Genomic DNA, 15293 nt, shown 5'->3' on the forward strand with positions numbered 1-15293 from the left:
GCAGTTTCTTTTTTTTTTTTGTTTTTTTTTTGACGACGATACTAGTGCAGCGTGTTCTACCGGAAACAAATTCCTTGTGTGTTCTACATACTTGGCAATAAAGATGATTCTGATTCTGATTTAGTAATTAACTGTTTTTTCTGATGAAAGAAGAGAGTCTAAAGTTTCTAACGCTGTATTGAATTTTCATGTAGTCATAAAATTCAAGACAGTATTCTGTGGGTCCTGGAATTCAAGTGACAATGACAAAAAGCCTGGCCTGGAGTGGACACATTATTGCACGTTTGGCAGTGAATGAGTTAAATGTTTACTGTACATGAAATGTCAGTACTTGCAATTGGAATTTTTTTACATTCACTTTCGCATAAATTAAAAAATGACTTTCAAAAATGTGACATTCATTTCAATCAGGGGCACGAATGGCCAGAGCCCCAACCAAGGAGGGGCTCTCACACCCGGAGATACGCAAGGAGAGAAGCCTGTGTCAGGGCTGAGGTGTCCCGAGTGTGGGGTGAAGTTCGAAAGCCTGGAAGACCTGGAGAGTCACGTCCACACCGATCACCCCGAAGTCAGCCCTGAAACTAGTTCAGCGGGGAAGAAGGCAGAGGCTTCACCCGCACCTAAGGTGACGCATGAACTCCTGAATGCCCGGGATTTTGTGCTGATGTATTACAACATGACCCAAAAATAAAAAGTAAAAATGATGCAATAAAACATATTTGAAAACCAAGCAGACATATAAAAAAGAGAATTTTAGAGTTGATGTCATGCGGACTTCCTGCTAAACCAAAGTGTTGTTGTTGTGCTGTTTTCTACAGCTTGCTTGCGTGAGTGTGGTGGTGTTGATGGGGAGTAGGGGGGGTCTGTCCACTGGGTCCTGTGGCTCGGGTGTGCTGTGGCATGATGGGAGCTGTGTGCTCTACTTGATATTGGCAGTCAGGCTCCCTGGGACCTGCTGCATGTCTGTGTTTCAATGTGTTTTTCTTGTGTGTGTGTGTGTGTGTGTGTGTGTGTGTGTGTGTGTGTGTGTGTGTGTGTGTGTGTGTGTGTGTGTGTGTGTGTGTGTGTTTGTGCGTGTGCGTGTGCGTGTGCCTGTGTGTTCGTGCGTGTGTGTGTGTGTGTGTGTGTGTGTGTATGTGAGAGGCAGTTTTCAGGGACCCTCAAGCTTTCTTACACCTATGTCTCGGCATAGCTTGACAGCACAGAGAGAAGCAAATGTGCTGTGTGCGTTGTATGTGTGTGTGTCTTTGTGTGTGTTGCACGTGTGCATGCATGTCTATCAAGGTGCAAACGGCAAAGACAGAGTGGTAGTGGGGCCTTTGTGTATTTTTGCATGTGTGATCGCTATGTGCAATGAATGCCTAAACGGGTCCTATGCTTGTTTCTGTCGTTGTTTGTTTGAATGGTTTCAGTGTATAGGATATATATTTTTCTTTATTTTCTTTGTTTTCGGTAGTCTGTAATGTTTCATATTCATTGCTTTAGCCTGTAATAGTTTCGAAGCTCATGAGTGACATTTACAAAGATATGACTATTGACAACTATTGACAACTGCTGATCAAAAATATCACTTTTTTTATGAAGTTAAATCTTGACTGTGTAACTGATTTTCTTTTACCTGTATTTCTTGTTGGCAGAAAAAGACCTATCAGTGTATTAAGTGCCAAATGACATTTGAGACAGAACGAGAGATCCAGATTCATGTTGCAAATCACATGATAGGTGAGTGAGTCATTTTTTTTTGCACTTGATTTCCTCAGTGTGTGTGTGTGTATGTGTATGTGTGTGTGTGCGTGTGTGTGTGTGTGTGCGTGTGTGCGTGTGTGTGTGTGTGTGTGTGTGTGTGTGTGTGTGTGTGTGTGTGTGTGGGTGGTCCACGTGATGATCCAAAATGTGGTCTCCAGAAAGCATAAAAAATGTGTGTGTGTGTGTGTGCGTGCGTGTGTGTGCGTGTGTGTGTGTGTGTGTGTGTGTGTGTGTGTGTGTGTGTGTGTGTGTGACAATAAATGACATTGAATAATGTACTCTCTTATGTTGGTCAAATATTGCTGTAATGTTTCCACTGTGCAAAACAACTCTACACACGAACACAACCTATTGTATTATTGAACGTTACCAAGCTATAGCGACCCGCTGTCAGAAGTGAAGCAAAATAATTCCTAAGTGAATTATCGATGCATTACGGGTAGTTTTGGTGAAAATGTCTTCAATACAAGTACAAGTGTAGGTTTGTTTTGGGTTATTTTACGTGCTCACTAACCGAATATTATTTTCTCCTTGCAATTCAAAGTGCTGCCTTAGCATCTCTGTTGTCATGGAGATTAACGAGGTCGACTCATGAGGGGTTCTCAAGGCACGGAGGGGATGGTGTTGGGAGTGTTAGGAGTTTGTGAGAGAAGCTGTGGGTGTTCGTATGCTGACATTGCACAGTGTCTTCCAGTAATGTCTCGAGACGTAGACACAACGCCTCTCCTGTGGCCCATTGACACATACACCAACACACCCCGATTCACAACATATCAAAGCCCGCATGACCAATATTTTCCCATCCACTTCTGTGATTGACTCTTTACTACCTCACAGCGCAATGTTCCTTTCGTTTGGTTCTAATTTTTTGAGCTTGGAAATCTTTGTCTTTCTCACTCCTCATGTTCTGGTCACTGGGAATGTCTGTGTCAACTCTCAGTCGTATAGGAGTGGTCCATCGATGAAAAGGTTTCTTCAGCCGTAGTACAGATGACGGCTGAAGAAACCTTTTCATCGATGGTCACTGGGAATCCACCTCCTTTGTTTTGATTTGATCCACTCACACACAGAAAGACATGGCTGTATTAGTACTGGGTTAATTAACTCGCTAATGTGTGAAAGCCTAAAATGGAGTAATTATGAAATGGAGGCAGATTATCCTGGGAAGCTTGCACACTTATTACGCTCGTGACCGTCACTGTCAAGGAGGCAACATCACAAGATTGAGTGATGTTGATGGATGTTTTTGTGTTATTCTGTCTCTGCTCACTGATAAATATCGCAAATCCTCAATCTTATGTACACTCTTTAGTATCTACAACGAAACTCACTGAAACGTTCAGGTATACTTTCAATGTAAATAGCTACTCGGTAAAAAGCTACGTTTGTAATTGACACTTGTTAGATCACAGCTTTAACCGGCTGTGGAGAGAAGATCAAGGCCTGTAATATGACTGTCACAAGGCTCCATGGGTAATACATGATGCCCCCTGCCACCCTGTTAATTACGCTGTCAGATAAAGAGGAAGAGAGAGAATATTTGGGCCGATAGAGGAAGAACGTGTCCAGTGTCTTCTCGAGAGAGACAGCACCTCACAGCACAAGTTAAACGAGCGACAACTTATAGGTTTGCTTTCTTTCCAGGTGTGTTTTGACAAGAACAAACATTTACAATGAATGACAGATAAACACAACAATCATTTTGTCTTGTTTTATGGCCTCCCAATTGCTTCTAAAAATGCTGTTGGGTACCACTTGTACCAGCATTGTATTTTCAATGCAATAATTGCGATGGGGATAATATACCAATCAGGATGATGCTTCTTTTTCTATTGTAGTGTAAAAGTTAGTACTCAAATTATGTTCTGTGCTCAAACTGAAAGTTTTAAATGGCTGCCAATATGCACACAAACACACACACACACACACCCAAGTCCTTGACTGCACAATCAGAGAGAGAGTTGCATGCAGGCACCAACGTCCCACTAATCACCACAGCCTCAGTCGCCCAGCATGAGGCGCGACCTCACATGCACGTGTAGTTACACTCTTAATATCTGTACCTCCTCTCTCCTTTCCATTGCAATAAACATGCTCATGTACGCTCCAAACATGTACTCGGTGACCACATAATGAGCGACATGCTCGCTCTCGACTTCTGCTGCCTCTAATCAGTCCGAGTCACCAATTAGCATATAGATTGTGACCACTGCTTTTTGATCAGGCCAGTGCATGTGATTTCTTTTCCAAATAAAACCTTTCACTGTCAGTATTAGATCATTTTCAGACATGTTGCAATTTTTCTGATATTAAGTTCATCAGCCACACTTTTCATTGAGCCATAATAAACTGTATGTGGACGACTAGTCTTTGATTACTCATCATGGTACAAAGCGGCCTGCCCCCCATCACATGAACAGTAACATATTACTAACCGTGCCCGTTCTCTCCTCCACTCTCCCCAACCCCACCTGCCATCGGAATGGCCTGTAGAAGAGCCCACCTGTCGGCAAGGTTTGTCCCCTTTCTGTCTCACTCTCTGAGCAAGGCAGCTAGCATTGCGCTGCCTCACTGCCCATCAGCATCTCATTGACAGTCTATGACCTGCCATGCATAGTTTTACCTCGATTGTATGACACATGATCCTGTCGAAACCACACTGCATGATGAAAGTATTGCAGCAATACTATAGAATGTTCTAAATAATGGACTATATGTCAAATGAAAACATCAATATGCATTGTGGGAGGGTGGTTTTTGTGTGTGTGGGGGTGTGGGGGTTGGTTGGTGGGGGCACTTGGACACATTTGAGCACAGTTAATCTTCACATCCATTCTCACAATCCCAGCTGCATGCTTCATTGTCCTTCTCGCTCCATGCACACACCCACACACTCACACAGACCCACACGTATGGATTTGGATGTCCACTCACCTAGATCTGAGGGCTTCCAGTGGCAAGTACTTGTTAATGATGTGTCTTCTGGGTGAGCTTTACCGACCTATTTCCATTATTATTTATGTATTTATTTTACTTTTTTTTTCATTGGCCACCCTCACCCAATCATAATCTCCTGATGATTTTTGAATCACGCGTAATTTTAACTTGCTTCATACTTGAACCCATGACGTTTACTGCCCCCCCCCCACCTTTATGACACCCTATGAGGAAAGTAAGGCCTTAATTAAGGCATGTCCAAAGTCCAGCCCAGAGGCCAAATGCAGGCCATGGCCAATTTTCATCCGGCCCACAGCCTCTGTCATAAAATCAATAATGTCTGGCCTCTGTGTAGAATGTAGAGAGAGACCTATCATAGCAGAGAGCAGGGACCTATCATAGCAGAGTCCGCCACCACCATGTCTGGACAGTAGATATATATATATATAAAAGTGAAGGTTTCGGACGTTTCGCCTCCTATCCAAGAGGCTTCGTCAGCGAACTAAAGAACCTTTAGTTCGCTGACGAAGCCTCATCGATGGACCACTCCTGTACGACTGAGAGCTTACACAGACATATATATATAAAGTCTTACTGGTAGTTAGGTCCTATATATATATAGGGCCTAACTACTACTTGAGCCACTACATGGTATAGGGCCTAACTACCAGTAAGACTTTAGTTTGCTGACGAAGTTTCTTGGATGAGAAGTGAAACGTCCGACACCTTCAAAGGAGTACAGTGAGACCTCGGTTTACAAACCCGTTGGCTTATGAACTGTTCGGTTTACGAACGTTACATTTATGAACATTTTACCTTGGCATACGAACTATTTTTCGGGATACACACAGAGCTGCCACAATGAGTGATGTGTCATTCGCGAACGAGCCCGTTCTCCTAACAAGAAAATGGTGGCCACTGTTGTTGTCCTCTATTCCCCACCCCCAGTCTTCGGTTAAAGCCACGTAATTGGTCGAGAACGCAGCAGTGGTGGGGGGGGGGGGTTAAACATTAAAGAGACAGGCAGACAGAGAGATAGTGAGAAAACACATGAATGGGAGATGTCAGAGCTTGAAACAACAAAACAAAACTATGAGAGTGTGAGAATAGTGAGAAAATTGTTAGAAAACAGTTAAAATATCCCATAAATCAGGCTCCACAAATAACCCGCACAAGCCATCTGCACACTTGATGCAAAAACCTATCAACCAGGCTAAACAGATCACAATTGATGAAGAACTAGATACAAGTATCACAGAGAAAGCACCTACAAAGGATCATTCCTCAAGATGGTGAAAGAAGCCTATGTTCCTCATCAAGTGTTTAATGCTGATGAAAGTGGCCACTCCATTCCATCAAGCCATTAACGACAATCACAAAGGTAAATAAAATGACTTTATTATATAGTACAGTTTATTTCTGTAATCATAATACTATAGTACATTAATTAAACATAAACATAAAATAAGGTATATTTTGTGTAGTTTTAAGGCTTAGAAAATTAGAAAGTAGAAAATTATGTTTTATGCGGACCTGGGAACGTTTTATTCTCATTTTAATGATTTCCTATGGGAAATTATTTTTTGGGATACACACTTTTCGCCTTACACACTGTCTGGGAACCAATTAAATTCGTAAGCCAAGATGTTACTGTACAGATGACGGCTGAAGAAACCTTATCATCGCTACCATGTAGTGGCTCAAGTAGGAACAGCAAATTAGTATATTAGTTTGTGCCCCCAATTTTCTAAAATTGTGATTTTCTAAATGTTTTAAAATTTTCTAAAATGTTGACAATCAACAAAATAAAAATTCCTTCTGTTAAAATGTGTTTAAAAAAAGTAAAGTTAAGCCTTTTAAAAAATCTAAATATAATCAAAACAGAGTCTCAAATAGGTTCAAACTGAATATATAATTAACAATAATATTATTATCTATAATTAACAATAATTAATATGGCAAGAAACAACATTAACGCATTTGAAAATGAATGTATCTGTATTCATATGAACACACTCGGCGTTAATGGGTTAAGTGAATATTCAATTTCAATTTTCAATGTCAATTCAATTTTGACATGCATGTTTCAAATGAACCAAAACACGTGCTGAAGATAGTCGAAATTAAACTAAAAAAAGCAAATGTGAAACCCAAAAAAAGAGTGGCTGCCTTACAATCGCTCTTGTATTTTGTTTTTCTACTTGTTCCTTTCCTTTCCCTTCCTCTTTCTTTCATCACTTTGCTGCTTTGAAATGTTAATTTCTCCACTGTGAGACTAATAAAGGCTAATCTAATCTAATCTAAAATGGCTCGCTGAAATGTATTTAAATTAATTGTTGTTATCGGAAAAGAATGTCCACCAAGTTTGCCAGCCTACATTTTTAACAGACCAAATCTGGACCCCATTGCAAAAAGTTTGGACACCTGTACCTTCATTAGGCTATTTTGCATGTGGCTGTCAGATCAGAAGAATAAAAAAGTCATAGTCAACATGTAGTCAGCCAGTCTATTAGACTGCAGTGAAATAGCTGTTGCCCTTACCAGTAATGCCTTACAGTGGCGATGTGCTCTATGACATTTGTTTTGCACTAGTGCATGAATAGATTCAACAATACATATAGATTTGTATGTGTGCGTGTGTCCTGATGAAGCAAGGGCTGGCCTGGTTACTTTGTTTCACTGAAGACTTAATGAGGCACGTAAGAACCTTTTAGAGTGAAAGGAGGTGGATAATGTAGCGTGCGGCTCATTCATGTGTGTGCATACGTGTGTGCGTGTGTGTGTGTGTGTGTGTGTGTGTGTGCGTGTGTGTGCGTGTGTGTGCGTGTGTGCGTGTGTGTGTGTGTGTGTGTGTGTGTGTGTGTGTGTGTGTGTGTCTTTGCCACCAGCCAGACACGTTGGTGTATTCTTCTGTCCTTCCGCACCTGAACTAATAAGCCTTAGACTAATCTGCCCCTTTTTTTCCTCAGTGTGTGACTTCACTAATGCTCTGTACTTAAGAAAACACTTAGGCTCACCAGTCTTACATGAAATTGATATCACAACAAGCATAGAGAGATTTGCCAACGTTCCTTAGCACCAAGTATCAAAGCTGACCAAAGTCTTAAATAAACTGAAGGGGATGGGGTTTGGGGTACTTAAGGAACATGACTAATCCCATCATAGGCACAAGCGCCCAGTCTGAGAGACTTTGAAATGCCACAGGAAATGTCTTGTCTCTATGGATGTGTTTAAATGAGTTGTTGTTTCTTAAAAAGATGGTAGCATTAAAAGCATTTCACACACTGACCCCCAGTTGCCCTCAATGCGGCAGTCAATTAATTGAGAGGTTTAGCGTGGTCCATTTTGAAAACGACCAACATTCTTGCTAAAGGCACACAGACACCTGGATGTCTTGCTGTCATTATGTGTGATGTCTGATGGGATGTCAGCTGTTGTCGAGACTTGAATTCAGAAAATATTGGGAAAAAAACACCCCCCAAGTCTATTTTACAGACAGCATGGCACATTGTTGTCTCTAATGTCTGTTCCTGTGAGGAGTTTGTAATGTTGTGCCTTCCTCTGATATTCCAAAACCAGGCAGAATTATTCAAGTGTTTACATTATCCATGGATGTGAATGTGATTGTGAATGGTTGTTATATTGTATGTGGGTTACGTGTATTTCTGTCCTGGCAGGTTCGTACAATTATGTTTCAGAGAGGAACGACTGTAGACATATCCTGTGAAGAGAATAATCTGTAAAAGAGACGTTTTGTAATTCTGGATCTTTGAATCATTTTCCTTCTTTGGCTCTAGTGGCTCTAAGGACAAACTCTTAAAAAGTTCATAATTTACATCTGTGTTTCAAGAAAGGTTATGTGAATGTTGATCCTAGTTGGGAGGAGGAGATGACAGACAGCCCTCCCTCTGTAATGTCTTTCATCCATCCATCCATCCATCCATCCATCCATCCATCCATCCATCCAGCTAGTCATCTTCCCCTACATCCCTTCCCTCAACACCTGGAGTCAGTGAGCCGTGACGCTAGAGGAACGGAGAGGTGTTTGATCAAGGGACAAGGGACTGGAAAGGAAGGATCACAGAGGACGAGATGAATGGGGATAAGAAAGATGAGAAGGATGAAAGAGAAAATAGGACTGATTGTAAAATAAATAAGATCTGACATTTGGCTGTGGATACCTTTCACATGTATTTATTGTGTGGTGTGTTTAATTCATTGTTGTGTTTAAAAAGTCTGCAGACAAGAGACAGTCACCTTTCCGTTGACCCGCATGCACTCCCTGTTTGAGTGACACGATAAGTGTTAGGCTTCAATGTAACACAGAAACGTATCTATTCTGCTAGAAAATAGATTTGAACCCTGAATTAACACCTATGCAGAGATACTGTTGTCCCCATTTACGTGTTTGTATTGTGTCTTGAAAACTGGGAGCATGCAGGTCCCCCGGAGATCTCATTTTGTCATCTTCTCGCTTGATTTACTTCTTTCTTCCGCTGTTTATTACCAGTCATTACAAGCTGTTTGGAAATCTAATAGGACACACTGACAAATAGACAGGAGAGACATGAGCAGGATATTCGGTGTGCAGGCACATGTATGTGTTCCTGGGAGGAGGATTGGCACAAACAGCACCATTTTACTTAACTTACATATAAAAGTGGTGTACTTGGCACAATTGATGACAACTTTGCGTGTGTGCAGTGTGTGTTTCCAGAACATATCGTTAGGTCTATCCATAGTGTATTGCTTACTCTACCCACATTTCCCCCTTTGTATCTCTCACGCTTGACTCAAGCTGTCCAGGTGTGGCAGCACCAGCTGCCAAATGACAATTACATCCAAACGCACGCACGCACATGCACAATCCACTCTGTCGCTCTTCTCAACTACAAGGCGTTTTGCCTTTACGCGCTTCATAAACAGAGGCCAAGCAACAATTACCGCGCTGCTTAATTTGCTAACTATTTTCAATTCATTTTGTGCCATGACAGCAGCATCTGTCACAGCTGTTGGGAAGTCGGTGTGTGTGTATCTGAGTGTGCATGTCATGTCCATGTGCATATATATATATATATATATATATATATATATATATATATATATATATATATATATATATATATATATATATATATATATATATATATATATATATATATATATATATATATATATAGGGGCGTCCCGGTAGTCGAGTGGTTAGCACACCGGCTTCACAGCGCAGAGGTCGCCGGTTCGCGTCTTGGTTCGGCCTCCCTGTGTGGAGTTTGCATGTTCTCCCCGGACCCGCGTGGGTTTTCTCCGGGTCCTCCGGTTTCCTCCCACACTCCAAAAACATGCATGGCAGGCAGATTGACCACTCCAAATTGTCCCTAGGTGTGAGTGTGAGAGTGTTGTATGTCGGCTGAGATAGGCTCCAGCAACCCCCGCGACCCTAATGAGGAATAAGCGGTACAGAAAATGAGATGATATATATATATATATATATATATATATATATATATATATATATATATATATATATATATATATATATATATATATATATAGAGAGAGAGAGAGAGAGAGAGAGAGAGAGAGAGAGAGAGAGAGAGAGAGAGAGACATCGAGGCACATCGAGACAGGGAGAGAGGGAGACGGAGAGGGAAAGATGGAGAGGGACAGACTGAGAGGGAGAGAAGGAGACTGAGAGGGAGACAGAGAGGGAGAGTGGGAGACAGAGAGGGAGACAGACATCAAGTTGAGCTCTGCTTGTACTCACTGTCTGAGTCTTAGGCTTCACCACTGGTTCCAGCTCACTCTGTTCGGTTCCAGCCTTGGCTTGGTAACTGTCAGACCCACCTTCTTCATGCAGGGCGAAACGATCCCACCACTGCCACCAATTGTTGTGCAGCGAGACAGCAAGCAGGTGGAGAAAAATGATAAAAGTTCACTCAGCCAGATCCAGGAAGGATATTTTGAGTTTTCTTTATTTGAAGTCGCAATGTATGGCGGTTTTCAGTAGACCACAGATAGCAATGCTCTCCAGGCTGTCTTTTCTCCCTCTTCTTCCCCCTCAAAGTGACTTACTCAGTCTGGTTTTAAAGGTGGTTCACCTGAGCTTCTGGCCAATCAGGTCCCAGCGGCAATTGGCCATTTCCAGGTGGTCTCTACTGTTTTGGATGGGGAGAAACCTTTCTGCACCTTTCTCCCATCCAAAATCCAGCAAACATAAAATTATTTAACACTTCTTTTAACATCATGACATATGCATCTTTACCTTTATTTCCATAAGAATGTATCATTTCTCAAATTACATAATATCAACGGAATAGTGACTGTATACTCCGCCAAATTTTAAATTCGTTAAGTGCACTCTTGAGCTGCAAGTGCATCTCTATTTCCTGGATTAAGTTGGTCAATCGACCCACTTTTGTTGGCTGGACCAAGTATTTCACGTCCTTTTGCGAGTAGTAGTAAGAAAAAAAAAGGTTAAGAGTGAAATCAAGTGTAATAAAAGAAAGAAGCTTTATGAACGTTAAGCTGAATGAACAACACGAATAAGGTATAGGATGGATTGCACAGAGGTTGAGAGGAGTGATTTGTGGCAGGTTTTGGCTGGCGTGAACTCAGTCCTCTTGCTGAGCAGCTGGACTTCATTAATGGCTGGTGTGAATTACAGGAATTGAGCGCGTGCACACACATGCATGCCTACAAGTACAGACACACAACTACGTATGCACACTCAAACAGACTGGTATTCAAGGTCACCTTGCTAGCTAGCCTTGGATTAACCAGCAGAGTGATAAATTGGATGGTGTCGGGTATTAATGGTGTTTTGACCATTTTTATTGAACTGGCATCTGGCATGATTTCACCTTTTTTTAAGGATTTAATGTTCCAAGTATGTGTGATTATTTTTTCCAAACCATACATTGTATTTTTGAACCACGTGCCAATGTTTATTTCACTCTTGATCAGGTGATATTTTGCAAATCACATTTCATCCATAGTGGTTAAGGGAGCTGGTGTGATGGACGGTTAACAGTCACCACCCAAAGAAGCTGTTGATTCACGACGGCCCCATCTGAAATTGCACGTTTCAGGATATGCTGCCGATCCCATGAAGAATGTGGGAATAAAATAGAAGCAGCAGCACAGTTGGATATGGACTGCAAAGCCATGCCGGGTGTGGTTCAAGGGGGTCGTCTTTGACTCTTAATTACACAGCACAAGATCGGAGATTGCAGGATAGCGATAGAGGGAGAAAAAAAACAGTACATTGATGCTCTTATCTGTTGTTTCTAAGCAGATGTCAACCAGGCTGTTCGCTTTATTGCTGTTCAGGCCTTGTGTGACATACGCACACACACGCATCATCCCGGATAAATCAATGTGTTCTGTTTTCAGTAATTTCCCATGGTGCTTTGCTCTGCGCCCCCTTGGGTGAGTGAGGTGACAATGCCAACCAGAGGAGACAATCTCTTACTTTCTCTTCTGCTCTTCTAAAGCTGCTGTTTGAATTTTTATTTCCTCTACTTTTATTTTGTTTTCCTCGGTGTGGTCGCTTTCATCAGGTGGATGTAAGGCAATTGTTTTATTATTATTTTTTTTAAGTAAAGTGAATGCAGTAGTGATGCCATCATTATGGGAAATAGGTGTATGAAAAACATTTCCAGGATCTAAATGTGAAACCGTGTCATGTACAGCAGGAACCGAGAGTGTCCTATGCCACTTGATGCCGTATTCGTACGGCACTACACAAACTCGTTCATGATGGTCAAAAAAGATTCAACTAAATGTCTACCCAATTGCAAGACATCCATATGTATGGAGTCACTCTGGCCACCAATCAAAAATTTAAGATATGGAATCTGTAAAATCGCTTTTGTGTTCCTCAACTTAAGATGCCAGGGCACAAACGGGAGAGAACAACTGATTGATTTACTGTTATGCAAGCGGCAGGTCCCCAGACTTTGGTCCAGATCTCCTTTCCCAGTAACCAATTCCCAATCTCGTGCTACCCATCCCTTCTCATCCTTGCATATGTCCTGGATGGGAGCTTCTCATTTGCAACTGATCCAACCTGCTAATGGTGGATGGCAAGCAACAAAAGCATATGTGCCAAATACACACACACACACTCGCCATAGTGCATTAGTATGTACAAACACTGACATCCATCTGGAAATACACACGCTGAGATGCTCTCTTATGCGGGCTAACAGATGCATGGTTCTACAAAGCGTTTCCGGTTAGACGCATGGACACTCGTCGGTGCGTGGCAACACATGTGCACACACACGTATCCGTGTAACACTTTGCATTGCTTCCCACTGAATCGCACCCGGTGCTGCGCTCCCTCTCTGCTCTGTGCCGTGCCACCATCGCCACCACTTCCTCCTCATCCTCCTTCTTTGCCCTCCTCTCCCCCTACCTCCTCCGTCTCCCAGTACATCTGGCACGCTCAGCTGCTGAGGAGCACCGTAATTATCCCGCCGGAGACACACGCTCGCGGAGAGCGTATACACATACACACACACACACACACACACACACATTATGACGAAAGCTCATGCACACTTGTCTTCGGCGGTCCGCACTGCTCCCTGCTGCTCTTCGTCACTACCGGGGCTTCATTAGAGTGCGTGCGAGTGTGTGTTGATGCATGGAACTTTTTGGACACCATCCAGATGTTTTTCTTTATAGTTGAGGAGTTGGATGTGTCCTAGATGCAAATTATCCGCTCCCTTTTAAGAATCCTGCTCGTCTTACACGTATATCCTGTCTTAATCATGTCAGCATCTGTTTTTGAGGGGGGTCAAACACTTCCGTGCCACAGGCAGTCTACCAACAGTTGACTTTGTGGTCATTGGCGTCGCCTGCATCTTTGTCTGTCTGTCTTTCTGTCTGTCTGTCTGTCTGTCTGTCTGTCTGTCTGTCTGTCTGTCTGTTGTACCTCAGTGTGTCTGTCCCTCTGTGTGTCTGTCTGTCTGTGTGTCCATCTCTCCATCTCTCCATCGTTCTATCTATCTATCTATCTATCTATCTATCTATCTATCTATCTATCTATCTATCTATCTATCTATCTATCTATCTATCTATCTTTATCTCTTTCTTTCTCTCTCTTTTTATCTCTTTCTCTCTTTCTTTCTCTATTTCTTTCTCTCTCTATTTCTCTCTATTTCTCTCTCTTTCTCTTTCTCTTTCTCTGTCTCACTCTCACTCTTTCTCACGCTCTCTCTCTTTCTCTCTTTCTTTCGCTCTTTTTTTCTCTTTTTTTCTCTGTGTCTCTGTGTCTCTGTCTCGATCGATTTTTAATTTAGGGCAAATATTGGAGAATACACTGACTGAAATATACTGTGTGAATCCAATCACAGATTTTAGCATGTGCATAAAGCATGACTGTTTGCTTTAATTGAAATATTTCAGTTTTAACTTTCGTAAGTGATTACTCCCCAAACATATATTCTGAATTTTATCCAAGCTTTCAACATGAGTCGGCAATTTTTCTTCTGGTCAACCCATCGCCTGAAACTCCTTGTGAGAAGCAATTCATGTTTACATTTTCAAAATCTCAAGTGGTTCCAGTAGGTTGTTGGAGAAGCAGGTTTTTAAGATGAAAGTTATATGGGTGCACAGACCCTCCACCCCTACCACTCATTACCACCTAAAATGTTGGGAGGAATTATCAGTGTCTTTAATTATACCTCATCTTGCAGTGTGCCTTCATGGTATGATAAGTTTCAGGCAGTTACGTGGGTGTGAGTGTCAGGCTCCTGTACAACCTGCTGCGGTGGCTCTCGACAATGTTGCATGTCTGAGTCCCCAACGCCATTATGTGCCAGGCTTACCGCAGTGCCAAAAGCAATTGGGGCTTTGTGAAAGGTGTCTGGGGACACCTCCCACCCTTTTTAAAAATACATATCCACGCTTTTAGCACTGCAGGTAACTTAAAAATAAAAGTGCCAGTCATATCAATGACTGCTACTGAAGCTATTGACTCTCTCATTCTACTCAATTTTTACAGCTAACTTTTTAAAATCAGTTCATTGTCGCCAAGACCTTTCACCTTGACAGTTTAATTGCTCGCCAAATGATTTATAGTCAGATATCAATGGTATAAATTTAGCGACCCACTGTGACTCATTCAATTTGCTGTTATCAGACTGATTTTATGGAATCCTTTTGGCTGTTTTTTAGTTTATCGGCAAATTCCAAAATGGGATGATGGGGTTCAATATCCATGGTATGAACTTTAATCGTACTTTGTAGGATGTTAAACACTGAAATCATTATGATAAGAAGCTCCCCAAGTCTTTTCGTCTTAAGTCGTAAAATTGTATGAAAAAAAATTGTGGTTGACTCCTATAAACACAAATTCTTAATCAGGATTATCAACAGTGTGCTAATGTACTGTTCTGACTGACTGTGCTCTGCTGTGCTGTAAAGGACGTATGAGCTCTGATTTCCTGACTAAATTTTGGACAAATGGCTTATCGGATCAATAGCTTCCCCACCAGCGATATTAGGTATCATTGCATGTCCTCCTCATTAACTCGGCAGGCTGTCGTCTCTACGGACCTGAATTATTCATACAGCCAAACCATCACAAATATGTGCACCCA

General features: G+C 41.9%; 1 protein-coding gene across 5 annotated transcripts in view; it reads left to right on the plus strand.

Annotated features, from left to right (window-relative positions):
- Nucleotides 1-15293, plus strand: part of znf423 (zinc finger protein 423) — a 146827-nt gene that overhangs the window by 77720 nt on the left and 53814 nt on the right. For 3 of the 5 annotated variants that reach the window (XM_088996639.1, XM_088996640.1, XM_088996643.1), the window contains exons 17-19: nucleotides 412-625; nucleotides 1638-1722; nucleotides 4240-4260. In XM_088996639.1, coding sequence (XP_088852765.1) covers nucleotides 412-625; nucleotides 1638-1722; nucleotides 4240-4260 — 320 coding nt within the window. The remainder of the gene's footprint in view (nucleotides 1-411; nucleotides 626-1637; nucleotides 1723-4239; nucleotides 4261-15293) is intronic. The other 2 variants (XM_088996641.1, XM_088996644.1) reach the window with 1 other exon arrangement.

The sequence above is a fragment of the Hippocampus bargibanti genome, linkage group LG05 (genome assembly GCF_051943395.1).
Source record: "Hippocampus bargibanti isolate YZ-2025 linkage group LG05, ASM5194339v1, whole genome shotgun sequence".
Taxonomy (NCBI): Eukaryota; Metazoa; Chordata; class Actinopteri; order Syngnathiformes; family Syngnathidae; genus Hippocampus; species Hippocampus bargibanti.